This window comes from Bubalus bubalis, chromosome 23 (genome assembly GCF_019923935.1).
Source record: "Bubalus bubalis isolate 160015118507 breed Murrah chromosome 23, NDDB_SH_1, whole genome shotgun sequence".
Taxonomy (NCBI): domain Eukaryota; kingdom Metazoa; phylum Chordata; class Mammalia; order Artiodactyla; family Bovidae; genus Bubalus; species Bubalus bubalis.
The window spans coordinates 19,703,135-19,728,554 of record NC_059179.1 but is presented as its reverse complement, the minus strand read 5'-3'; the positions used below and the strand labels follow the sequence as shown (position 1 = coordinate 19,728,554).

Here is a 25,420-nt window from a genome sequence, read left to right as displayed (position 1 = left end):
GCTAACTCTGTCCTCAACAAGTGATTTCTTCTCTCTGGGCCTCAGTTTTCGCTTCTGTAAAATAGGGACGTTCCCAGAACCTAGGTGGGGAGTGGCCTGCGCTTAGGCAGGGGGCGGAGCCCAGCGCAGTGGCCGATGCAGCAGGGGCCTCTGACGGCTGCCGGGGAAGCCCGCACACTGTGGGCCTCGGCGCCCTCCTCGTTGACCGGAGGGCCGTAGCCACTGTCCCGCAGGAAGTGAGGGTCGCAGCCAGGGCTCGACGGTCCCTGTTACCTAGCCGGAGCAAACTGCACGGCGGCGGGCAGAAGCCTAAACCAGGCAGAGGCGGAGCGAGCTGCCAATGCGGCCCCAGGCTGTCACGTGGGCGACCACGTGACCACACCCGGAAGCGCGGCTCGGACTCCAGGCAGACTGGTAGGTGTTTGGCTAAGGCTCGGTACGCACAGTCCGAGGGCCTCGGTAGGCGGCGGGGCCTCCTCCGGGACCCCGGCACGGCCCTCCCGGAAGTAGAGGGGTCCCCACCGCCAGCCTCACCCACCCGGCGTGGGGACGTGGCGGGTCGCTTCACTTCTGGTAGCCAAAGTTTCTGCAGCTACGAAGTGGGGCGGTTGCCACTCTGAGGTTCGGGGAATGGGGGGTGAAACTGCTGCATAAACTGTAAAGTGCAGGGCAAACAAGAAGGCTGCCAGTGGGCAGACCCTACTCCTGCGTCCTCCGGCCCTTCAGGGGCGGCGGTCATAGGGGCAGTTTACGGGGAGAATGGTGAAAATGAGTCGGGGGGCGGGCGGAGAGAAGGGGCAGAGAGGTTCCCCAAGTTGCCCCGGCTCCATCTAAAGCTCCACTGAGTCCTGTGTTCCCTCCTTAGAGCAGAGAGCAGGGAAACCACAAAATAACACCAGTGAGGTTCTCTTTCCAACAGAACTTTTGAAATAAAAGTAGAACTTAATGTCCACTAAAGAGGATTTCCATGTTAATGGGAAGATGGCGTTAGGGTCGGTCATGCCAGTGACGTAGTAGTGAAATCTCAAGTTGCACAAGATGCTGAGCCCTTAACAGCCCTTTCTTGCCTTTTGTTTGCTTACAATGTTTGGCTTCCTGATTAAGCTAAAGCTTTATATTGTTCCTGCTTTTTATCATCAAAATATGAGTGGTTCTGGAACTAGTTTAGTTCACCCTGTTTTTGAGGAGGGGAGCTGGGAAATAAGAATAGTGACACCCCCCACCTCACCCTCTGTGTAAGAAGAGCTTTCCCGGTGGCACAGTGGTTAAGACTCGGCCTGCCAGTGCAGGAGACACAGGAGATGTGGGTTCAATCCCTGGGTGGGAAAGATCCCTTGGAGAAGGAAATGGCAACCCATTCCAGTATTCCTGAATGGGAAATACCATGGGCAGAGGAGCCTGGTGGGCTACAATCCATAGGGTTGCAAAGAGTAGGACATGATTGAGCACACACTTCTGTAAGAAAGTAGTTTGCTAAGGATGTGACTGCCTGGTTGCTCCCTGACTCACTAGAACCCTGGAGGGAGATGGAGCCAGAGGTTGAGCCCAGAGAGGTGTAAGTGCCTTGGCAAAGCCAGAACTAGAACCAGGTCTCCCGTGCCTGTTGTGTTGGTTTACTGCCATTCACTGCATCATCCTGGGATATCTCCTGTCTTCCAGGACTGCATCTGTCTCCCTGGGATGTGCTGTGCTATTGCCTAATATTAGTCACTCATAGCAGGCTCCCTGGGGATGCTCAGGGTAGGCTTGCTGACCATACCATGGTTCAGAGTGACCCACAGGGAAGTGAGAGTGCTCAGGAAGAAACAGTAGGTGAGAATTACTGTTTGTGGCCACCGGCTATGTCCAAAGGACTGTGCTTGCTGGGTCCATGTTCTCCATTGTGGGAAGGCAGGGGTGAGCAGTATGCGGAGCACTGGAACACCTGGCAGTGGGGAGTGTGTTCTGAGCATACTGCCCAAGAGCCAGAGAGAGACCTTTGACCACTCAGCCCTCCACCATCTTGTCCACTCCCCGGAACGGGCAGCAGTTGAAATGAGATCCTCTGCTTACTCTTAGCTCCCCTCCCCCTCCACCCGTTTTAACCAGGTCGTGGAATGCTGTGCTGCTCTCCATGAGCTGGTCACCAAGGCTGTCTCCTGCAGCCCTTTCTGAGCCTTCGACTGTCAGGAAGCTCTGCTGTGCTCCTTGCCACGGTATGTGATCCTGCCTGAGATGCAGGCAGGCGGCACCCGCCCTGGGGTTCCTCGGACTATGGGAGGTGGACAGGGTGAGGCAGGCAGAGGACTGAGCTCTCTCAGGCTCTGCAGAGCTGTCAGCCCCGCCCCCTGCCTGCCCCAGCCCTGCATCCTCATGTCACCTTTGCCTGTTCTGTTCTCCCTCCCTGGCATCTAGGTGATCATCACAGGCCGTTGCTGTTGTTTAGTTGCTAAGTCATGTCCAACTCTTTTGCGACCTCATGGACTGTAGCTCACCAGGCTCCTCTGTCCATGGGATTTCCCAGGCAAGAATACTGGCATGGGTTGCCTTTTCTATCTCCAGGGGATCTTCCTGACCCAGGGATCGAACCCACCTCTCCTCCATTGGCAGGTGGATTCTTTACCACTATTCCACCTGGGAAACCCCATCCCTGCCTACCAAACCTCTAAGCTACACCTCCTGAATCAGCCCCTTCCTCCTCTCAGTTCAGTTCAGTTCAGTCACTCAGTCGTGTCCGACTCTTTGCGACCCCATGAATCGAAGCACACCAGGCCTCCCTGTCCATCACCAACTCCCGGAGTTCACTCAGACTCACGTCCATCAAGTCAGTGATGCCATCCAGCCATCTCATCCTCTGTTGTCCCCTTCTCCTCCTGCCCCCAATCCCTCCCAGCTTCCTGCTTTGGCCTTCAGCAAAGAGTGGACCCACATTAGCCCACACCAGGACAACTGGCCTCCATAACCTTGGCCCCACCCATCCACGACACATACCCTTACCAGCCTACAAGGACTCTCTGTTGTTCATAGACTTCATTCTACAGCCCACTGTTCTCCAACGCACATACTCCCTTCCCACCAGGCCAGCCCCTCAAGTCCTGAACCTTGCCAGGCTCACCTGGGAGCCCCAGGGCAGCCTCTTCCAGGCCCACCTGCCCTCATGCAGCAACCTTCCCTTTCACGCTCCATTGTTGTCCTGGTCTCTGCTTTGTGTGTAGCAATTCCGTGGGAGTAGGCTACATTCTTTTTTTTTCACTGTGCTAGAAACACTATAAAGCTAGGTGCTCTGAGTTAAAGTTGATAATCCAACTGGAGATTAGGGAGGTACTCAGTAAGAACCTGGAGAAAGGCATTGGCAACCCACTCCAATACTCTTGCCTGGAAAATCCCATGGGTGGAGGAGCCTGGTAGGCTGCAGTCCATGTGGTCACTAAGAGTCGGACATGACTGAACGACTTCACTTTCACTTTTCACTTTCATGCATCGGAGAAGGAAATGGCAACCCACTCCATTGTTCTTGCCTGGAGAATCCCAGGGACAGGGGAGCCTGGTGGGCTGCCGTCTATGGAGTCGCACAGAGTCGGACATGACTGAAGTGACTTAGCAGCAGCAGAAGCAAGTACCACCAAGCTGGTCACCTAGGGGATCCTGAAGAGTGTAACTGAGTCTGAGACCTCGAGATATAATGGTCCTTCTGAGGAAACGGGATGTCCACCCATGGAAGAGTTAAGAGCGGGGCTTCCTCATCACTGTCATGTCTTACCACATGTGTAATGTGCTCGTGTCCGTGTGACATGCTGAGGTACAGGAGAAGGTCTGAAGCCCCTGCCTGGGGCAAGCAGCTGGCCGGAGAGCTCTGGCTTCACCAGATGTGGTCAGGCTGCCCCAGGAGTTGAGAAGGTCAATGTCTTGCTGTACCTCAGGGGGCCAAGGCCCAGAGTAGGAAGCTGTGGATTAAAAATCTACCATGGTGAATAAGAAAACACATTTTACATAATCAAGCATTGTGTGTTGCAGAGAGGGAACATGTGTGGGTGATGGGGAAGGAGGTCTGAAAGGGCAGAGGATACTGGTGGAGGTGGCTGAGGAAGCAGCAGCTAAGCAGGGGTGAGAAGAACTGTGGCCAAGGTCACACAGCCTCTGTGTCCCCCAGGGCAGGAGGAACTTGTGACTGAAACTCCCATAATGCTGAGCCCACTGTCTGTGGGCTTTGGAGCTGGTACTCTGGAGCTGTTCTTGACTTGAGTAGAAGTACTGGACCGCCCAGAGCGAGGTACACTAGCTGCCCAGTGTTCCAGACCAGGCCTTGACTGCCTGCCTCCCTCGTGCAGTCGACCCCATGTCCAGATCACAAGCTGGGTCCTTCTTTACGCTTGATCCCAGTAGGCTGGTAGTGTGTCTGATGCTGTGTTTAGACAGGCGGGATAACACAGGAAAGAGCTCAGCCTTGGCTTTCAGTTCAGTTCAGTCACTCAGTCGTGTCCCACTCTTTGTGACCCCATCAACCTCAGTATGCCAGGCCTCCCTGTCCATCACCAACTCCCAGAGTCTACCCAAACTCATGTCCATTGAGTTGGTGATGCCATCCAACCATCTCATCCTCTGTTGTCCCCTTCTCCTCCTGTCTTCAATCTTTCCCAGCACCAGGGTCTTTTCAAATGAGTCAGCTCTTCGCATCAGGTGGCCAAAGTATTGGAGTTTCAGCTTCAACATCAGTCCTTCCAATGAACACCCAGGACTGATCTCCTTTAGGATGGACCGGTTGGATCTCCTTGCAGTCCAAGGGACTCTCAAGAGTCTTCTCCAACACCACAGTTCAAAAGCATCAGTTCTTTGGCACTCAGCTTTCTTTATAGTCCAGTTCTCACATCCATACATGACTACTGGAAAAACCATAGCCTTGACTAGACTGAGATTTGCTGACAAAGTAATGTCTCTGCTTTTTAATATGCTGTCTAGGTTGGTCATAACTTTCCTTCCAAGGAGTAAGCGTCTTTTAATTTCATGGCTGCATTGACCATCTGCAGTGAATTTGGAGCCCCAAAAAATAAAGTCAGCCACTGTTTCCACTGTTTCCCCATCTATTTGCCATGAAGTGATGCGACCAGATGCCATGATCTTAGTTTCTGATTAAATGTTGAGCTTTAAGCCAACTTTTTCACTCTCCTCTTTCACTTTCATCAAGAGGCTCCTTAGTTCTTCACTTTCTGCCATAAGGGTGGTGTCATCTGCATATCTGAGGTTATTGATGTTTCTTCTAGCAATCTTGATTCCAGCTTGTGCTTCTTCCAGCCCAGCGTTTCTCATGATGTATTCTGCGTATAAGTTAAATAAGCAGGGTGACAAGATGCAGCCTTGACGTACTCCTTTTCCTATTTGGAGCCAGTCTGTTGTTCCATGTCCATTTCTAACCATTGCTTCCTGACCTGCATACAGGTTTCTCAAGAGGCAGGTCAGGTAGTCTGGTATTCCCATCTCTTTCAGAATTTCCCACAGTTTATTGTGATCCACACAGTCAAAGGCTTTGGCATAGTCAATAAAGCAGAAATAGATGTTTTTCTGGAACTCTCTTGCTTTTTTGATCATCCAGCGGATGTTGGATCCTGGATCTCTGGTTCCTCTGCCTTTTCTAAAACCAGCTTGAACATCTGGAAGTTCATGGTTCACGTATTGCTGAAGCCCAGCTTGGAGAATTTTGAGCATTACTTTACTAGCGTGTGAGATGAGTGCAATTGTGCAGTAGTTTGAGCACTCTTTGGCATTGCCTTTCTTTGGAATTGGAATGAAAACTGACCTTTTCTAGTCCTGTGGCCACTGCTGAGTTAAAAATAGGAGTAACTGAAGATTCCTGCTTTGCTGTGAGGGTGCTGCGAAGTAACACCAGGAAGGCCCTCGTGGTAGTGCCTGCACACAGTAAAGTCCAGTAGGTATTTGCCGGGATTATAATTTTTTTCGTTCCTCAGGCTGAGTCTGTGGGTGTGGGGCTGAAGGTAACTGACCTCGCTTCTCCTTGGCAGATGAAGTGCGTCTTGGTGGCCACAGAGAGTGCGGAGGTCCTCTTCTACTGGACAGATGAGGAGTTTGAAGAGAGTCTGCGCCTGAAGTTTGGACAGACAGAGAATGAGGGAGAGAAGGTGAGTGCAGGGCAGGAGGGTCTGACGGGGGGGCTAGCGCAGCACTGTCAGGAGGCGGGGAGCCTGCCCACCCGCCCTGGCGGCCGGAGCGGCGAACAAGGCTGCGTGTGTCTGCACCTCTCGCACCCACACGTCCTCAGAGGTTAGCCCTGGGTGCTCTGGAGGGCTGTGCCCCACCCTCACCCCATGAGATTTTAGAACCTTGTCATGTGCTTATTTTCCATCTTTATATCTTTATCAATGAAGTGTCTCCTCGGGTCTTTGGCCTATTTTTTATTGCGTTTATTGTTTCTTATTATTCTTACCAAGTTTTGAAAGTTCCCTAGGTATTATGGATGTGTCCTTTAGTAGATACGCGTTGTGCAGATATTTTCTTCCAGTCTGTGTCTTGTCTTCATATCTACTGCACAATATCTTTGAAAACAAATATTTTTAATATGATAACTCCATGTTATCCACTTGTTGCTTTTATGGATCATACTTTTGGTGTCATATCTAAGAAGCCTTTGCCCGACCCAAGATCACAAAGAATTTTCCCCATATTTTCTCCTGGAAGTTTTCTAGTTTTAGGTTTGTTTTTTTTTTTTTAGTTTTAGGTTTTATATTAGGTCTGACGATGCACTTTGAATTTTTCTATGTAGTGTATAGATTGAAGTTTATTTCTTTGCATATAGATATCTAGTTTAACACTTTAATGTGATGACTTGAAGATAGGTGTCCTTTTCACTTAGATAAGTTCAACTGTACATTCTAAAGGAATAATTTATTTTGAAAATTTTTTCCAGATTAATTTTGGATTGAACACTTTTTTGTTGAGGATCCAGTAGAGAGTCCTTGCATTTCTGCAGCCACACAGGCTGGTTGCCTCTCAGTGTCCTTCCTGGTCCAGTGGGCCTGGTCATCAGCTGAACTAGTGCCATGTCAGCAAGTTAATTGGCCTCAACATCACTGATGCTCTTTAGGAATAATACAGCGTATCAGAGATCATAGACATTTAAGTGATTTTGTTTAAGCTAAAAACAGGTATATCTGTTAGGCTCCTTTATTTTTTAATAGTCAATATACATAATTTTTAAATTAAGAATTTTTAAGTATTTTAGTTCTTAAACCATTGCATCAGTATAGTCTAAAAATGGCATCACCGACTCGATGGACGTGAGCTTGGGTGAACTCTGGGAGTTGGTGATGGACAGGGAGGCCTGGCATGCTGTGACTCACGGGGTCACAAAGAGTCAGACACAACTGAGCAACTGAACTGAACTGAACTGAAAAATTTAAGAGGCAAACGATTTGATAGTGTTTCTCTTCCTCTTTATTAAAAACCTCAGAAAGGAACAGATTCCTGATTTTTCAGTTCCTAAATGACTGGCATAAAGAAAAAAGTCTTCAGAGTTTTATTTCTGTTGGATACAACACTTTTTCCCTTGGTCCTGTAAATAATGTGACTTAATTGTAGGAAATTTGGGAAGTAACAGAGAAATAGTTTTTAAATGACCCATAATTCTTCTACCTCTAGCTATTAGCTCTTCAATATATTTTCTTTGGGTCTCTATCTTTTACAAATAGTTGAGCTCATACCACAGTTACAGTTTTAATTCCTGGGTTTTTTTCACTTGCCATTATAGCAAAAGCATTATTCCATTTTGTTAAATATTGTCAAAAGCATAAATCTTAATGGAAACATTATATTCAGTATATGAGTAAATATAGCATCATTTATTTAGCCATTTCCCCAGTACTTGACATGTATATTGCTTCTAGTTTGCTATAGCTATTACTGTTGGGAACATTTGTGCTTGAATTTTATCCCACATCTCATTATTTCCTTAGGATAAATTCCTAAAAAAGAATCATTGATTCAAAAGCCATTCAAAGATATTGTACCACTTTATAACCACACCACATATCAAAAATACAGGAGAATTCTCTTTACACTCGAGCTACACCAAAGATTATCATTCCCCCCGCCACCCCACCAAAACAAAAGAATTCTTGTCACACCTGTACACCTAGTGAAAGCTACTGCTTTTAAAATGAGTTTCTGTACACCATCTAGGTTTTTAAGTCACATTTCTATTAATGTAATTGATTCATGACAGTTCCAGAAAATTATGGTACATGAATAATTCAACCAGCATTTGCCTATGTGAAGGGATATTTATTCAACAAATACTAATCGAAAATCCACTATTTGCCAGCCTCTCAGGGCCAAAGCAGTGAATGTAGCAACATGACCCTGCACTCGCAGAATTTAGAGGATAAAGATGAACCAGATGGCAAAAAAACACCGTGGGTTTTTTTTTTAACCAGAGTGTGGGATGGGGCAGGCTGGGGTGGGGTGGGCTTGGGGATGGTCAGGAGAGGAGCCACCTGAGCTGGGACCTACTGAAGGTGACTGGCAGCCCCTACAATGGTGGACACAGGCCTGGGTTCCTGAATGTCAAGTCTGTGGGAGGAATTACGCCCCACGTGCCATAGCCCCCTCATATTTCAAGTGCCGCACAGTACCCCTGGCCGCTTGCCTGTTTTTCTTTTCAAGGCCAGGTCTTACTCAGCTCCTTGTATCCAAGTTAAAACTAGGACTCTGCTTCCTCCCTGTTTCAGTCAAGGCTCCTGAGATCAGCATGGGGAAAGTCAGCTGTGCCCTTGTACCTCTTCATTCTTGTGTCAGGAACTTGACTTATTACCATTCGCCCTGACCTTATCCCATTTTCACTCACAGATCTTCAGCACATTCGTCCAGTTTCTTTTTGGTTTTGTCTGTTTGTTCTGTTCTTTATTTGGAAGGCAGGGAGAATGGATGAGGGAAGAGATTATAAAAGGAAAGGCATGCTTGTCACCAAACTAGGAAAGTACAGAAAGATATAAAAACTAGGGGGAGAAATCATTCCTGATCCTCCTGTTCAGAAGCAATCACTTTAATGACGTTGAATCTTTAAATGTTTTTCAATAATTAGTTTTTTCTGTGCAGTTGAAAGTACAAAGCATTCACAACCTTTTTTTAAAAACATTACACTGTATCATAGGAATTCTCCACGTCACTGAAGTGCTCTGATATCTTAAGTGCTTTGTATCTTCCCTTCGTTTAGATGTATTGTTGTATATTTAACTCTTTACCTGGTACTGGACATTGTCATTCTCTCCAGTTTCTTCTGCTATAAATGATGCTGCGGGGAGCATTTTTGCGCCTGTATCGCTGCCCCATTTCTGATTGTTTTCCTTAGGATACTTTCCCTAAAGGAGACTTACTGCAACAAGGGGCCTGGACTTTGGTCAAATTTTCTTAGAGTCAGCTTCCTCTGTGGAGGCATGGCCTAATTCCTTACCTTTCCTTCCAGAATTCAGGCCTGAACAATGCAATTAGGTGCCTGACCTTTCCCAGTCTTCCTGACCCAAGATTTGGGGTCTCCCTGTCAGGACAGTGACAGCCTCCTGGGTGTGCCTAGAACTGTGGAGCCCTTAACGCCAAGTTCTGGGTCTTGTCCGTTTCTTCGGCCCACCCCCTGAGCAGTGTTGTTCTCTGCCCCCGCTTGCAGCCTCCCGCCCTGGAGGACCAGCTTAGCACCCTCCTGGCCCCTGTCATCATCTCCTCTATGACCATGCTGGAGAAGCTCTCAGACACATATACCTGCTTCTCAACGGAAAATGGCAGCTACCTGTATGTCCTTCACCTGGTGAGTGTGCCTCCCTGGGGCCCATGTTCCTCTACCCCTTGGCTCCTCGGATGGTCCACATGCCTCTTCCTCATCTTGAACCTCAGACTCCTTTAGAAGGCAGATACTGCATCTTAGCAAAATCCCCTGGGATCTGACCGCCCCCCACCCACTCTCCCACCTCTGTCCCTGGTGCTGGCTGACATCAGCTGATTTCTTTGCCTGCAGTTTGGAGAATGCCTATTCATCGCCATCAACGGAGACCACACAGAGGGTGAAGGGGACCTTCGGCAGAAGCTGTGCGTGCTCAAGTACCTGTTCGAGGTGCACTTCGGGCTGGTGACTGTGGATGGACAGCTCATCCGAAAGGAGTGAGTCCTGGGGTACTGTGCTGAACCCCTCTCGAGGCCTCAGTGAAGCTGCTGGTCCCACTCTGCCCCTGCTGCTTCCTGGCACCTCCCTGGGTCTCTCTCACTGGCGTTTGTCATATATGTGTGAGCGAGAGGCTGAGAAGTGAGGTGAGTTGCTCAGGCACCTGCCTCCCGGTTCCACCCCCGTCCCGCTCTGCTCCATGGCAAGAGCACAGCCAGATGCACCCCAACTATGTGTGGGTCCCCCGGTTGTGGTGTGGCTCCCCCATGTGTGCTGTGTGACTCCCCAGGGGTGCTGTGTGACTCCCCAGGTGTGCTGTGTGACTCCCCCAGGTGCTGTGTGGCCCCCCAGGTGTGCTGTGTGGCTCCCCAAGTGTGCTGTGTGACTCCCCAGGTGTGCTGTGTGGCCCCCCAGGTGCTGTGTGACTCCCCCAGGTGTGCTGTGTGACTCCCCCAGGTGCTGTGTGGCCCCCCAGGTGTGCTGTGTGGCCCCCCCCAGGTGTGCTGTGTGACTCCCCCAGGTGTGCTGTGTGACTCCCCCAGGTGTGCTGTGTGGCTCCCCCCAGGTGTGCTGTGTGGCTCCCCCCAGGTGTGCTGTGTGACTCCCCCAGGTGTGCTGTGTGACTCCCCAGGTGTGCTGTGTGACTCCCCCAGGTGCTGTGTGGCCCCCCCAGGTGTGCTGTGTGGCCCCCCCAGGTGTGCTGTGTGGCCCCCCCAGGTGTGCTGTGTGGCCCCCCCCCAGGTGTGCTGTGTGACTCCCCCAGGTGTGCTGTGTGACTCCCCAGGGGTGCTGTGTGACTCCCCCAGGTGCTGTGTGGCCCCCCCCAGGTGTGCTGTGTGGCCCCCCCAGGTGTGCTGTGTGGCCCCCCAGGTGTGCTGTGTGCCCCCCCAGGTGTGCTGTGTGGCCCCCCCAGGTGTGCTGTGTGGCCCCCCCCAGGTGTGCTGTGTGACTCCCCCGGGTGTGCTGTGTGACTCCCCCCGGGTGTGCTGTGTGACTCCCCCGGGTGTTCTGTGTGACTCCCCCGGGTGTTCTGTGTGACTCCCCCGGGTGTGCTGTGTGACTCCCCCGGGTGTGCTGTGTGGCCCCCCCGGGTGTGCTGTGTGACTCCCCCGGGTGTGCTGTGTGGCCCCCCAGGGGTACTGTGTGACTCCCCAGGTGTGCTGTGTGACTCCCCCGGGTGTGCTGTGTGACTCCCCCAGGTGTTCTGTGTGGCCCCCCAGGGGTGCTGTGTGGCCCCCCTAGGTGTGCTGTGTGGCCCCCCCAGGTGTGCTGTGGGGCTCCCCCAGCTGTGTTGTGGGGCTTCCCCCAGGTGTTTGCCACAGGAGCTTGCCCAGCTCTGACGGTGAGCTCAGACTGCTCCTTTGGTTGAAGCTGGGGATGCCACTTTTCTGTGGGTCTCCCTTCTCTGCCCCAGGCTGCGGCCCCCAGACTTGGAGCAGCGTGTGCAGGTGTGGGAGCGCTTCCAGAGCCTGCTGTGGACCTACAGCCGCCTGCGGGACCAGGAGCAGTGCTTCGCCGTAGAGGTGACGCTGGGTGCGGGAGTCCTCGGGCCACGGAAGTGTCAGGCCACGGGGGCTGGGCAGCGTTGAGACCACGCTTTGACGTCCGTCCCCCACCCCAGTGAGTGAGGGCACCGGCAGCCCCCAAGCTCATGCATTTCAGAGGGTTGCTCTTTCTGGCTTCGTGGTGCGTTAGGCACTCTGATGGGCCTCCCTATACTAATGCAGCTAGACTTTGGGTAAAACAGACTTCTTAGTGCAGTTTTTGGGCTCTCAGTAAATTATGGAAATTTCTGAAGTTAGCTCCCTCGCCTCTGATCCCTTCCCCCAAATTATACTGAGCAGAAACTAGAGCAGAAAATAGTAAAAAGTGAGCAGCACTAAAGATTGCCTGAGTGCAAATGATGGTACCAGCTACAACCAGTGAGCTACGTCTCCGGCCAGCAGTGTCAGGGGAGCTGAGCCTCAACTCCTACCTAAGCGCAGATCTGAGGGGTAGGCTGGTCGTCGGTAGCACCCACCTTGCTCCCTGTTGTAGACAGAGTCTCTGTAGATCAGTGGTTCTCCTCTTTGTATGCATCAGAATCATCTCGAGTTCCTGGGCTTCACTTTTCTCAGTCACTGTAGGCACTGAGGGTGGGAGGCTCTATAATTTGCATTTTGAACAAGTTCCCAGGTGACGCTGGTTATGCTGGTTTGGGAACTACAAGTTGAAAGTCGCTGAGTTAGAGGACAAATGAAGAGCAAACAAGTATGAGCTCACCATTAATAGTCAGGTGCACAGGAGAGTGAGCCGTGAGTGTGTCAGGGGAATCCGCCCCCGGCAGATGTACACCCCGCAGGAGCTTGATACACCAGTACAGACTGAGCCCCTCAAGAGCACAGCCTGTGTTGGTCTGAGCTTCCCTGCTCCCAAGCGTCTGGCACATGGTGTGCGCTCACCGTGGCCCGAGTGAATGTATCACTAGACTTTGGCTGGGACGGGAGGAATTGGGGTGACATGGCTTCCATCCCCCTGCCCGCATGCCCAGGCTGTGGAGCGGCTGATCCACCCTCAGCTCTGTGAGCTGTGCATCGAGGCACTGGAGCGGCACGTCGTCCAGGCCGTCAACTCCAGCCCCGGGCGGGCTGGCGAGGAGGCCCTGCACGCCTTCCTGCTCGTGCACTCCAAGTTGCTGGCTTTCTACTCCAGGTGAGCCCCAGGACCCCTCACATTCACCCTTTCTTGCGACCCCTTCCTGAAAAGCACCACCTCCTGGGCCAGGGAAACCTTCCAGACCCATCAGTTCCAGGAAGTGTTGATTCTTAGATTATCAGTTCTTCATCCCCCTCGGTTGACTCCCCTCTCTGAATTATTCCTTCCTGGAATACTGTCTCAGAGTCTGAACTTAGGGTTTCCTGATATGCCATTCCTGGTCCCTGGTGGTTTTCCGCTGGTCATTGTTTTTTTTTTTTTTTTTTAGCACAACCAAGTTTTATTTTTAAAAATGAATGAGTTCATTAATTTTGTATATTCCATGTCTTTCTCAGAAGCAGATAAAGTCAGCTGGCCCCTTTATAAACTATGGAGGGCAGGGACCCTGCTCCAGACCCCCTTACTTGCCTGCTCCCATCCACTGCCACCTGCGGGCAGGGGCAATGGAGACATGCTGACCGGCTTCCTGTCCTCTCCACAGCCACAACGCCAGCTCCCTGCGCCCAGCCGACCTCCTGGCCCTCATCCTCCTGGTGCAGGATCTCTACCCCAGCGAGAGCACAGCAGAGGACAGCGACCCCCAGGTCTCTCTCGGGGCAGCTCTCTGGGCAGTGGGAGGCCACCAGAAAGGTGACTCGGATGGCCAGTCTGAAGAGCGCTGGGCAGGCAGCTGGGGAGACTGGCTTCTGAGTCTCAGTCCTGAATGTGTGGTTAGGCATGACTTTTCTAGCTGCTTTCAGGTGTAAGGGGAATTCTAGAAGGCAGGTGGATTAGTGGGTTAAAAGTACAGGTTTCTGGAGTCACGTAGTCCCAGCTCCGCCACTTAGCTGTTTGCTGTGCAAGTACTCACCCCATGGGAGCCTCAATTCCCTCATCTGTTCAATGGGACAACCATGGCATCTACTTCTCAGGGTTACTTGGAGCCCAGCGGTGCCTGGGGCATAGTGAAACACTTAGAAAGTGCTGGCCAGCCTGACCACACCACCCTCCTCATCAGTGGCAGTGTGGCAGTGATTTGGATGCCAGTTTGTTGGACTTTGTAGAATTTCTGTGGTTCTGGAGAAAGACTAGAACTGAAACATCCCTGGGAAGCAATGGCGCACACGCAGGGCTGTGCAGTGGAGTGGGCGCAGGGGCCGGCAAGCCCCCCGAGGGCTGTGCCATGAAGCGCTGGGAGGAAGAGAAGCCAGTCAGCAGCTTTAACCAGCATCCGCGGGCCTGTCCTGTCACAGCCTTCCCCACGGAGGCTCCACCGCAGCCAGAGCATCCCCGTGCAGCAGGCCTGGAGCTCCTGTTCTGCAGACCCAACCAGGAATTCTGCGGGGACCGTATGTGCTTTGTACCATGGGGAGGGGCCAGGAGGGAAGAGGAGGGGAAGGTCTGCCTCTCCTGGGAGAGCAGGGTCCAGGGCTGAGCCCCCAGGAGAACCTCCCTGAGCCCTCAGCCCAGGTGCCCCTTCTCCCTCCCAGGAGACAGACAGCTTCTCCCCGACTGAAGAGTACTTCACACCAGCTCCTTCCCCCGGAGAGCAGAGTTCAGGTGAGACCTAGAGTGGAGGAGGGACCCTGGATGGTGAGGGGGAGGAGCTGGGTGCCAACTGGTAGCCCTGGGAATCTGTCTTAGGGGTCAGTGGATCCCAATGCCCTGTAAGAGCCCAGGCACAGACACCCACATTCCTAGAGCCCAGGACACTGTCTGCTGCAGCCCCTCTGTCTGTCTTGCCAGCTCCAGCTTGAATTCAAGGACTATTGAGACCACTTCAGTGATCCATAAAACTTTTTATGAAAGTTGATTTCATTTAAAAGTTCAGCTCGCATGTGTGTACTCTTCTGCCTTCTGTTTCTTTTTTGTAGTTAATAAGTAATCAGCTAATTAAGTAAGTTTATTTCCAGCACAGTGGTTTAAAATATCAATATTGAATCTGTATAGTTTATACTTTACTTCCAAAGTAAGTGGATAAACAATTAAAAAAAAAACCAAAATGTTTGAAATATTATTAACAAAACAAAAAAGGAGCCTGGGACTTCTGAGACCACGTGGCAGCTCATCTCTTGTCCACTTCTCCAGGGCCAAGGTCGCAGCTCTCCTAGGTTCTGTAAGCTTGCCACGAGCCCAAGCACATCAGAAAGTGCTACTTTGGGGTGACGGCTGAAGTGGTTTTCTTCTCACTGCTTCCTCCCCTTGTTCCTCCTCCTGACCCCTTTCTCTCAGTGGTTAGTTTTTTCATGCCTCAAAGCTGTAAATAATTCCTGTTCCACAGCACACAGAACTCACAGCTTACAAACAGCTTGAGTTGCTTTCATCCATTTTAAGACAGGTCTTTGAAACATAGATACAGCTTTCCCCAAGAAACGTGATTATAAATGATGGTTATTTGCAGTGAAATATACAAGAGAACATTGTTAGTACAAAGCTATAATATTTCAAATATGCACTTGGTTCAGTAGTTTTTGTGAGCTGTCCTAGGAAAAGAAGTCTAGTTCATTTCCCAGCACACAGTAGGTGCTTCAGTAAAAGTTTGCTGATTGACTAAATGAACGGGGAACTGTTGACAGTTTGTGTTGCCTCCGAGCAAAGAGTGAAAAGGCACTGTTATAGCCAGAGAGGGGCTCGAAGGGGTAGAGAAGACAAAAGCAAGGAGGGGATTGGGGGGCTGAGGAGGGGTCTGAGGGACCTGCCCCCCCCACTGCGAGGTACAGGGAGGGGAACTCGTGCCTAGCAGCCAGCTTGGGCAGGGGGGAGTGGGCAGGGGTGCCTCTCTTCCCCAGCCCAGGCTGCCCTAGCTGTGGTACCACAGAGGGAGCTTGCCCTGCACTCGCCAGCTTGGGGTAGAATGAAAAGGGGAAGGCTCTCCAGTTCACACTGAGGTGCTCTGCCCAGCGAGGTGCTTTGAGCTGCCAGTGGGGAAGGGCCTCTTTTCCATCGTCCCCTGCTGACAGGCTGTTGGGCCAGTGTTCACATTTTCCCACTGTCTCTGTCGTCCTGTTATTACCTACGGTCTGTCTGCAGGTAGCACCATCTGGCTGGATGGGGGCACCCCACCTACTGACTCGCCCCACATTCAGGTGAGTTTTTCCTGGGGGCCTAGGGTGCTTGGCCAGGGTACCAGCTGATCTGAGATGCTGCAGTGGGCCCTGGGCACTCTGAGGGCTTCCCCTGGGGTGACGCTCCAGCCATGCCGGTCTTCCTGGTGCTGTCTCACGGCTGTCCGGCCAGTGCAGGGAACGGAGCTCAGCCCAGAGGTGGGGGCCGGGGGTAGGGGAGGCGTGGTGAGTGAGGGTGGCCTTCTCCCTCCCTCCTCCCCCTCCCCCAGACACACAGCCTCCACTCCTGAGAAATCCCCACTCTCACTGTTCTTGGGAGTGAAAGTCTAACTTAATTTTTAATTTTTTTTTAATAAGAGAGTAAATATGTTCACTGTAGAAAAATTGGGGAAAACAGAATTAAAATATGGAAAAGGAATAAAAATCACTCAGTCCCAACCCCAGATGTTAGCTACTGTTAAACACATTTGGAGTGTTTCCTTCTAGGCTTTCCTATGACTTTATAAACGTATTTATATACACACACACAACATATATATTTTTTCTTTTACCCAATTTGAATCCTAATGCTCTTCATTATTTTTTGTATTGAGCATTTTCCCATTGATGAGGCACTCCTTGGCAATGTGGTTTTTAACGAGACTGTTCAGAGTGCATCGCCTGCATTATGTTATTATTTATTTAGCAAGATCTTGGAACAACCAGTGTGTTGCATCCAGTCCTTTGCTGTTGTTATAAGACTACCCTGACTTCCTTACAAAGAAGCTTTTGTGGCATCCCTAATGATTCCCTTAATTTTCCACTTTTGCCCACTGAAGACTCTTACCCAGAGCCCTCATGAGGCTGGAGTTTTCTCATTTAGTCCTGGAAGCCCTCACTTGCACCCTTAGAATGACTTTTGGAGGTCCGGAAGGTGGTCAAATGATCAATTGTTAACAGGCTTTAAACCCTTTGTGTACATGAAGTTGGGGAGGAGCCTCCCCCCAGCTTATGCCACCCCGTCTGCTTTTCCCACTTTCCTTTCTTCCTTTTCCCCTTTCTTACTACCCACCACCCCTGTGTGGCATCCAGTCCTGATGCTGTGCAGAAGGGCCCCGAGGATCCTGAGAGAGAGAGACAGACAGCAGGATGGGAGCTGCCAGGGGAGCCTCAGCAAAGGGCCAGCATTTAGGAACTGGGACTTTGGGGGCTAGAAGAGTTTGTCCCTCGAGGTTCTGAGGGAGACAGCAAGTGGGCAGCTGCGGGGGAACCCAGCCTGGGAAGGACCCCCAACAACTGCCGCTCCCCTCCCCCTGACAGCTCCTCTTCCTCCTCAGATGGCTGAAGACACCCTCCAGACGCTGATCCCTCACTCCCCAGGACCCTCTGGCCCCAGAAGGATTTTCCTGGATGCCAGCGTGAAAGACAGCTACTGCCCCCTGGTGCCCCACACCATGTACTGCCTGCCCCTGTGGCCGGGCATCAGCATGGTGCTCCTGACCAAGGTATCAGCGCCCCCGCCTGCCCTGGGGCCATCCCGGCCTGGACACCTGCCCCCCGGCCACCCCTGTCCACCCCGCCCTGCTCTTCTCCCCTCAGTGCCCCAGCACGGCCCTGGCCCTGGCCCTGTACCAGCTGCTGGATGGGTTTTCTCAATTGGAGAAGAAGCTGAAGGAGGGGCAAGAGGCTGGGAGTGCCTTGCGTTCCCACCCCATCATGGTGGACCTCCGCCAGAGGATGGACAAGTTTGTCAAGAATCGAGGTGGGCAAGAACTTCAGGTGAGACGCAGGCCCTGGACGCCCCACCTTGGGGAGGGGAGGCCTGTTCTCATCACAGCTGAGGGGCCAAGGCTCAAGGGGAGGGGGCCAGCCTCTGCCCCACCCCACCAGAGGACTGTGCTCTGATCCCCCGCAGCTCGGCAGTGCACTTTATATTTCCTAAACGTTCTTGTGTGACTTCGGCAGAACACAGGTTCCAGCTCCCATGTTTCAGATAAGGAAACCAGAGCGGGACTCAGATAGATGGTGATTTGGCCAGTTACTGAATGGGTGAGCAGTGGAGGCAGAGCCCAACTCGAGGGCTCAGGAATGGCCAGTGGCCTGCCCACTATGCCCCTCACCACGTGGCTGGTCTCACAGGCTGCAGGACACAAGGAGGCCGTCCCACCCACGGGGGGCTTAGAGCCCAGATAGGGTCGTGAGGCCCAGACACAGGGACAGTACATGAACAGAGGAGGAGACCAGGCGCAATCCACGCAGGAGCCTAGGAGGGAACTCGCCAGACGAGAACCCTGGGCTGAGATCTGAGGCCGTTCAGGAAGCTGGCAGGGCTTGGGTCTGTTTGAGGAACTGAGATTCATTGTGGCTGAAGTTTGCACTGGTTTGAAAATAAGCAGGGGATCAGATGAGGCAGAGCAGGTGACTGAAGCCCAGTTAGTCCACAGCGCCCCATGTCTCTTGGTGCCCGGCATGCCCCAGTGAGGTATCAGGAGGCAAAGATCCCTGAAGGGGATCAGCACCCCCGCCCTTGCCTGCGTCCACCCCGCCCTCGAAGCACTGACCTGCCGCTCGGACAGCACTGGTCTACGTGTCTGCCAGCGAGGCCGAGAGCCTGGGGCTCACACCCAGAAGCTGCTTTTTAAGTAAAAGCCTGCTGAGTGACTAGACCATGGCATACAGTGGGCTACAGTGTGCTGGGGGCCCTGCCAGAGACCCAGCCTGGCTGTGGACAGCAGCTGTGTGCTGTGCATGGAGATGGGGAGCCTTCTAGAGCCCGACGTCAGAGCCCCCCTGGACCTCACTGTGGGAACATTGTCAGGAAGCCGCCTGTCACTTGTCTGCTTACAGAAAACCTGGCTGGAGTTCAAGACCAAGGCCTTCTCCAAAAGTGAGCCCGGCTCATCCTGGGAGTGAGTGGTGGGCCCTGAGGTCAAGGAGGGCATCGTTTGGACAAGGGGGCAGGTTTCCTCCAGGCCCAGGAGGAGAAGATGCTCGGGGAGGCGCTTCTGAGGACAGAGGGGGTCCTGGGAGGGCGGGTCCAACCCCCACAATGCTGAGGGGAGGCTGGGGACAGAGAAGACAGAGGTTGAGGAGCAGGGCCTGAGGACCGGACACCACCAGCAGAGACCCAGCTTCCACACAGACCCAGCGTGACCTTGGGCAAGTCACTGCGCCTTGTTTTTCCATAAAATAAACCAGGAGGTTGGAGGAGATTTGAGTTTCTCAGAGCCCCATGTCGGGGGAACGTGGAAGCTGACTCCCAGCTCAGTGAGGGCCAGGGTGTAGTTCATCAGCCACGTCTATCAGTCCAGGAGGAGGGTGACCACAGGGATGGGGTGCCATCCTGGGTATGCCCTCCAGGAGCCTTCCCTCTGTCACAGTTCATCTCTGGCCCCCAGGCTGCTCCAGGCATGCAGGAAGGTAAAGCGGCAGCTATGCGCCATCTATCGGTTCAGCTTCCTGACCATGGCCCCGGGCCGGGGGGGCCCCCACCTGCCCCAGCACCTGCAGGACCAAGTCCAGACACTCATGCAGTAAGTGGTGGTGCGACCCCTTGGCGGCCGGGGCGGGAGCCGGGCACGCCTCACCCTCCTGCTCCCCTGCTCCCTCGACAGAGAAAAGCTGGCGGACTGGAAGGACTTCCTGCTGGTGAAGAGCAGGAGGAACGTCACCATGGTGTCATATCCTGATGCCCGGCCCTGGGCTAGCCGTGAAGGCCCCTCGGGCTGCTGCCTCCTCTGCCCCTCACTTGAAGGACAGCGGCTTTAGGGGAAGAGCACGTAGTTTGCACCTCAGCTTCCTTTTGCTGAAGAAAGTGAGGCGACTTTAGTGTCCTGTTGGTGTCCTATCTGTAGGAGTGCTCCGAGGCTGGAGTTTGAGAAATCCCTGGTGTCCCAGGATTACTTCATAGAGATCATCTGTGTAGATGTCCAGCCAGCAAAGTGGCTGTGGGTCTCCAGGAGGGGCAGGGGCCTGGGGTCAGGTAGGTTTGAGGGGCCGTGTCCCCCTCCTTAGATGCTACAGTACAGAGGAATATGAAGGCTTGGAGAAGGCCTGCGGTAAGGGTGTTTATTGGTCCCTGTTTAAAAAGCCATCTCTAAGACGTATCGTTTTATTAGAGAACTAGTTTTATCAATTACTGATCTTCCCTGAAACTTTATATGAAGCAGTTTTTTCAGTATTAAAATTTCCTGAGACTTCAGTCCTCAGCGTGCAGGTGGAAGGGGTGACAGAGGGCCTTGCCAGCCGCCTGCTGCTGCCCGTCCTCTCAAATGGAACCTTCCAGCCCAAGATGAGGCGTAGAGATGAAGAGGATTATGGCGAGGCGTGTGGGTGGCGGCCAGTGAGGCTCACTCCTCAGCTCCGTAGCTCTGCTCCCACCCTGGCCCCACCACGTGTGTCATTTAAACTCATCCTGCATGAAGATGGTAAAACATAAACATACTGTGTTCCTTGGGAGCAGAACTCCCGGCGTTAAATGTGCCAGAGCCAGAGATCCATTGTACTTGCACCTTAGACCTTCTCGGGGTTGGGAGTTCAAAGGGAAAGCGAGACCTGGGAAAGAGGATGTCCTGGGAGGGTAGGGTGGCTGAAAAGGAAACCTATGGGGCGGGGGGCGGGGGAGGGGGACGCTTGAAGGAAGCCTCGGTGGATGGAGGACCTCCTTCCCTGGTTCTGGCTTCAAAAGCACCTTAACTCAGCCCCTCACCTTCCTGGAAGACTTCCCAGGCCTGGTGCATTTCATCTACGTGGACCGTACCACTGGTCAGATGGTGGCCCCTTCCCTCAGCAGCAGTGAGAGGACTTCATCGGAGCTGGGCCGGGGGCCCCTGGCCACCTTCGTCAAAACCAAGGTAACCTGGCCCAGCCCGGGCACGCTCCCTGCGTGTCAGACAAGACGTGCCTGGACCCTGCCTGGGAGGGCTAGTCCCCGCGCTTGGGCCCCGGGAGACTCCGAGCACCCCCATGGGAACTCTTACTGCATTCTGCCTACCTCCGCACCCGGCTTTGTAGGCTCCAAGAGAACGGTCCTGCCTTTGTCGCCCTAGGGCCCCGGCCAGCACGTGGGACCACCTCCCCAGCTGTGTTAAAGTTCCTGGAGCAGCACTGGCTAGTGAGGCCAGGGAGGGAATGGCCGGGGCCCAGTAAGGGTTTGTTGAGTTCACTAAGACAGAAAGGAGACACACGGGTTAATGGATTTGAGTATCAGAATGTAAAAGTAGGAGGTTTCTACAGAGGAAACAGTCTCCAGGGCTCCTTTTATTTTCTTTGATTCATCTTCATGGCAAACTAGTATTTTTGGTGGAGAGGCCTCTGCCAGTTTATAAAAAACTGTATTTTATACATATATTATACATATTATGTCACTATATATTATACATGTTACATGTATTTTACATTATTATATATGTATATTTTATATATCTAAGTAAAGTGTATCATAATGGTGAAAACAAGGTCACTGACAGCCCGCTGGAGACCCAGCTCTGCCCCTCACTAGTTGTGTGGCCTGGGGCGGTAGGGAGTCTTAAGTGTCAGTTGCCTCGTCTATAAAGGAGAACGGTAACACCAGTAACGTCGTGGAGTTACCGCGTAGATTACAGATGCACACACACGGTGACGCACAGCAGTGGCCCTGGATGTAGCTGGGGCTGGTCGAGCATTTCCTGGGACCGTCCACACCAGCATCTTTGTCTCCGTCCGGGGTAGTTGGGCTCGTCTTGGTGCCTTTCTCTCCGCCGTTTTCCTGTGCGGTTTGTTGTAGTTGAGGTCATCCTGCATATGCATGTGTTTCCCGCATTTTTACTTCACTGTGTATCTGGTGCATTTCCTCATGTCATTAATTCTTTATCAACATGATTCTCACCGGCTCCACGGCAGTCCATCATGGGAACGCAGCACCATGTACTTAGCCGTTTCCCCAGTGTTGAACACTGAGACTGTTCGCAGACTCTGTCATAAATAATGCTGGTGCACACACCTCTAGGTATTTATCCTTGTCCTCATCTCAGATTTTTTCTCAATATGGATTCCCAGAAATGGAATTATGAAGTCAAGTGGGAGGAATTGTTTTTAAGGTTACCGATATACGTTGTCTAATTGCTTTCCTGAAAAACAGAGCAAGTCCATGTTATTTGTTTGCATTTAATTAGATGCTGTGTGTGATCAGGTTGGGAGGGGCTCATGTACACCTGTCACTAAGTGTCTTGGTTGGAGTGCAGAAGGCCTTTGCCAGCCCTGGGAGGTGGGGGGTGGGGGCAGAGGTGCCCCTTGCTGCCAGCTCCCCTCGGGCAGCTCACAGGCAGCGGCGGAAGTCCTTGAATCAGGGAGGAGAGCCTCGCAGAGAGGACCTGAGGCATGTTGACCCTCAGTCACTGTGTTCCCATCGGTGCCCTTGGTGAGCCCTCGTTCAGACTTCACCTCAGAGCAGAGGATGTGTCAGGGCCAGGGCACTGTGCATTCAAACACTTTTCTAGCACCTTCCTGGCATAGAGCCATGCCAGAGATCCTCAGCCCTGAGGGGTCCGTGTGAGCCCTCGAAATAGGAGAGTTCCAGGTGGCCACCCTCTCATCTCTGCTTGTGTCCCTGGCTCTGTTCTGGCCTGAAAGATGAATTTGCTACTTTATAGCTTGTGTATATAGTGAAGATTCATAAAGTGTTGATATGTATATTTTGTCCTTGCAGTAATGAGAGGGATAGGTAGTCCATCCATCCATCCATCATCTGTTTATTACTAAGCTCCTGCTCTGAGCCAAAGCTGGGCCCAGGCACCAAAGAAGAAGAGAAGCAGGAGAGGCCCCTGGCCCTCCAGGAGCTCCTCCTCCGAGTGCTTTTCTTCACTGGGATTTGAGAGCCCGAGCCCAGCCCCCGCCGTGGGGTAAGGGCCACCCTCGGGCTGCAGAGACAAGCACTGTCCCCTCTCCCCAGGTCTGGTCTCTCATCCAGCTGGCGCGCAGATACCTGCAGAAGGGCTACACCACGCTGCTGTTCCGCGAGGGGGACTTCTGCTGCTCCTACTTCCTGTGGTTCGAGAACGACATGGTGGGTGTGGCTGGCCCGGGCAGGGCAGTCCTGAAATTCTCCCTTTCTCCTGGATTCTGTTCAGTCTGTCTCTCCACCTCTTCTTGTCACCAGTGGGACTGACAGTGAAGCCCAGCTGGCTGGGACCCAGAGCTCAGGTCCGCCTTTGCGCTCAGGCTCTGTGACCCCTGCCCCCAGTTCTCTGAAAAACTCACACTGTTGTTCAAGAGTCATCCTGGTGACACATGAACAGACCGCCATGCCCCGCGCAAGCAAGGATGCTCAGCCCACACTTTCTGTGATACAAGGCCTCGCTTCCTGCTCCCATTGCTGAGACAGATAATTGGAGGCTGAGAGCAGTTAACCAACCTGCCCCGAGCAAAGCTGCTCGCACCTTGCGTGCCCTGTCTCTGCTCCTGGCAGCACGCCCTCCTTCCCCTCAGCCTGAGGTCGTGGCGAACCTTTCCCTGGTGCAGTGTGGCTGTTGGGATCTCGCCGCTCTCACAGCCTCACACACCTGCACAGCCCATGTGTTGGTTGGGACGAGTGTCACTGATCCCATTTTGCAGGTGGAGGAACTGATGCCCTGAGATCAAACACCACGGCCAGGGCACCGAGGTCCTAAATGATGACGTCAGAACCCAGGCTTGGCTTCCTGGCCTGCAGGCTCCCATCTTTGCCCTGTGCCCTCCTCAGAGGTGCCCAGGACGTGGAGCTGAGCATCACCTCAGCCTCTAGGGAGAGACAGGCTCTGTGTGTGTGTGGTTGGCTCCATGGGGTAATGGGCGGGCCTCACCATCCCAGTGGGCACAGGACTGCAGGAACCCCATGACGACACCTGGCACATGGTGGGAGCCCAGCAGAGCCTGAGTCGCTTCCCCGGCATGTCCTTCCCTGGGATTCCCAGTCCTTTCAGAGAGAGACTTGGCCTTTGGTCACACTTTGCTCTTACTGACACCTCCCCGATCACCATCCTTCACGCTGAGCCAGGTCCACTGGTTGGTGGGAATGAGAGCTACCACCATGGTGCCCGGCATGACCCCAGGAACTTTATGTTCATCACATCTAATGTTCTTGGGAGTTTATTCTTATCCCCAGTTCACAGGTGAGAAGACAGGGTAGAAAGAGGTCAGTGCATTTTCCCAGTGCTAAGCACTTGCTAAACAGGGCTGAGCTGGGCCTCGGACCCGCTGTGTCTGACTCAGACCCATGGTCTTCCCGCCGTGCCCACCGCCTCCCCACTCAAGAAGCTCTCCTCCTCCCCCAGGGTCACAAACTCCAGATCATGGAGGTGCCTGTGCTGTCTGATGACTCAGCTCCCGTCGGCATGCTGGGAGGAGACTACTACAGGTGACGCTGACCCAGAGGGCCACTGGGAACAGAGGGGGACAGATGACAGATGATAAGTGCCCGTCTCAGCAGAGGCAGCAGCCCCTCCTTCAGGAGTGTTTCCTTGGCCCCCCGCCCTGAGCCCAGCCCCCCTTGTTAGAGCTCCTCACGGCCGGGCACTCAGAGGAAGAGAGTGGGGTGCTCTTGGGGTTCCGCCCCTCCTGTTGCACACTGAGACAGCATTTGCAGCTGTCTCTGCTGGGCTCCTGGGACCTTCCCTAGCTGGCTCTGTGGCCCCATAGCTGGGGCCTTGCCATCCAGGGTTGGGATTCCAGAGGATGGGCCCTGACGGCCTGGGGCTGAGCCTCAAAAATGGGGAGTCAGCAAGGAGCAAGGAAGGCCTTTCCAGCCTGGTGCTAGAGTCCAGTGAGGTGACGTCTTACCCATGTCTCCCTCGTGAATCCTGTCCTCCCCCCCTCTCCCCCAGGAAGCTCCTGCGGTATTACAGCAAGGGCCACCCGGCCGAGGCTGTCAGGTGCCACGAGCTGCTGGCCCTCCACCTGTCGGTTGTGCCCACGGACGTGCTGGTGCAGCAGGCCGGCGAGCTGGCCCAGCGCCTGGGCGAGGCTTCCCGGGTCCACCTGCTCTAGGACCAGGAGGCTGCCCCGTGCATCGGCCTGTGCCCCTGGTTCTCCAGGCCTACCTGGCTCACAGACATCACCACGGCAAGAGCCTCCTCTTGTCCACAGTGGCCCTGGGGATGGCACTGTCTCCAGGGCAGCCCCAGGATTTCTTAAAAGAAACTCTTTTAGAGCCACCTCCATTGCGGGTAACAAGCAAACCCCCAAACCCTTCCTTCTGGAGAAAGAAGAAGGCCAGTCTCCTTAGCTAGAGCAGCTGTGGATGTGACCTTAGACCCAGGGCCACCCGACTTTGGGAACTGCCTCTCCGTTTACCCCAGGAGACCGACAGGAAGTGCCCAGCTCTTCTTGGAGTGGGGAGAGCACCTCAGGAAGCCGTCTCCTCCCCGCGTGAAAGGTGCTCCCCTGGCTGGGTTGAGCTCTGGCTCTGCCGTGTCCTCCCTGTGGCTCTGGACGCTGTGGCCCTCTCCCCCACCTCTGAGCCTGTCTCCCCACAGTCAGTGTGACTGCGCCCCCATCAGGACAGTCATGGGGCTGCAGGTCGGCGGCCGGCACGAATAAATCCTGGTCACGGTTA

General features: G+C 53.3%; 1 protein-coding gene across 9 annotated transcripts; it reads left to right on the top strand.

The window, feature by feature from the left end:
* Nucleotides 1–115: 115 nt before the first annotated feature.
* Nucleotides 116–25,420, top strand: HPS1 (HPS1 biogenesis of lysosomal organelles complex 3 subunit 1). Of its 9 annotated transcripts, none has more exons than XM_006061127.4 (20): nt 119–414; nt 2,089–2,195; nt 5,994–6,110; nt 9,647–9,784; nt 9,992–10,134; nt 11,550–11,658; nt 12,666–12,826; nt 13,311–13,413; nt 14,062–14,157; nt 14,299–14,368; nt 15,839–15,894; nt 17,190–17,357; nt 17,452–17,631; nt 18,700–18,761; nt 19,251–19,385; nt 19,467–19,532; nt 20,561–20,705; nt 22,781–22,894; nt 24,141–24,223; nt 24,690–25,420. In XM_006061127.4, exons 3-20 carry the CDS (start codon nt 5,994–5,996, stop codon nt 24,850–24,852), a joined length of 2,109 nt encoding a protein of 702 aa, XP_006061189.3. In that variant the 5' UTR covers nt 119–414; nt 2,089–2,195; the 3' UTR covers nt 24,853–25,420. The 9 variants fall into 9 exon arrangements, with proteins under 9 accessions (XP_006061193.3, XP_025130198.3, XP_006061194.3 ...); XM_025274411.3 differs by lacking the exon at nt 119–414 and adding an exon at nt 599–621; XM_025274413.3 differs by lacking the exon at nt 15,839–15,894 and having other exon boundaries at nt 118–414; nt 17,233–17,357.

Excerpts from the sequence above, each read along its gene's own strand:
- HPS1 (XM_006061128.4), top strand. The coding sequence starts at position 5,994 with ATGAAGTGCGTCTTGGTGGCCACAGAGAGTGCGGAGGTCCTCTTCTAC. Across the intron at positions 22,895-24,140 it reads TGTGGTTCGAGAACGACATG|GGTCACAAACTCCAGATCAT; the intron begins GTGGGTGTGGCT and ends CTCCTCCCCCAG. Across the intron at positions 24,224-24,689 it reads CTGGGAGGAGACTACTACAG|GAAGCTCCTGCGGTATTACA; the intron begins GTGACGCTGACC and ends CCTCTCCCCCAG.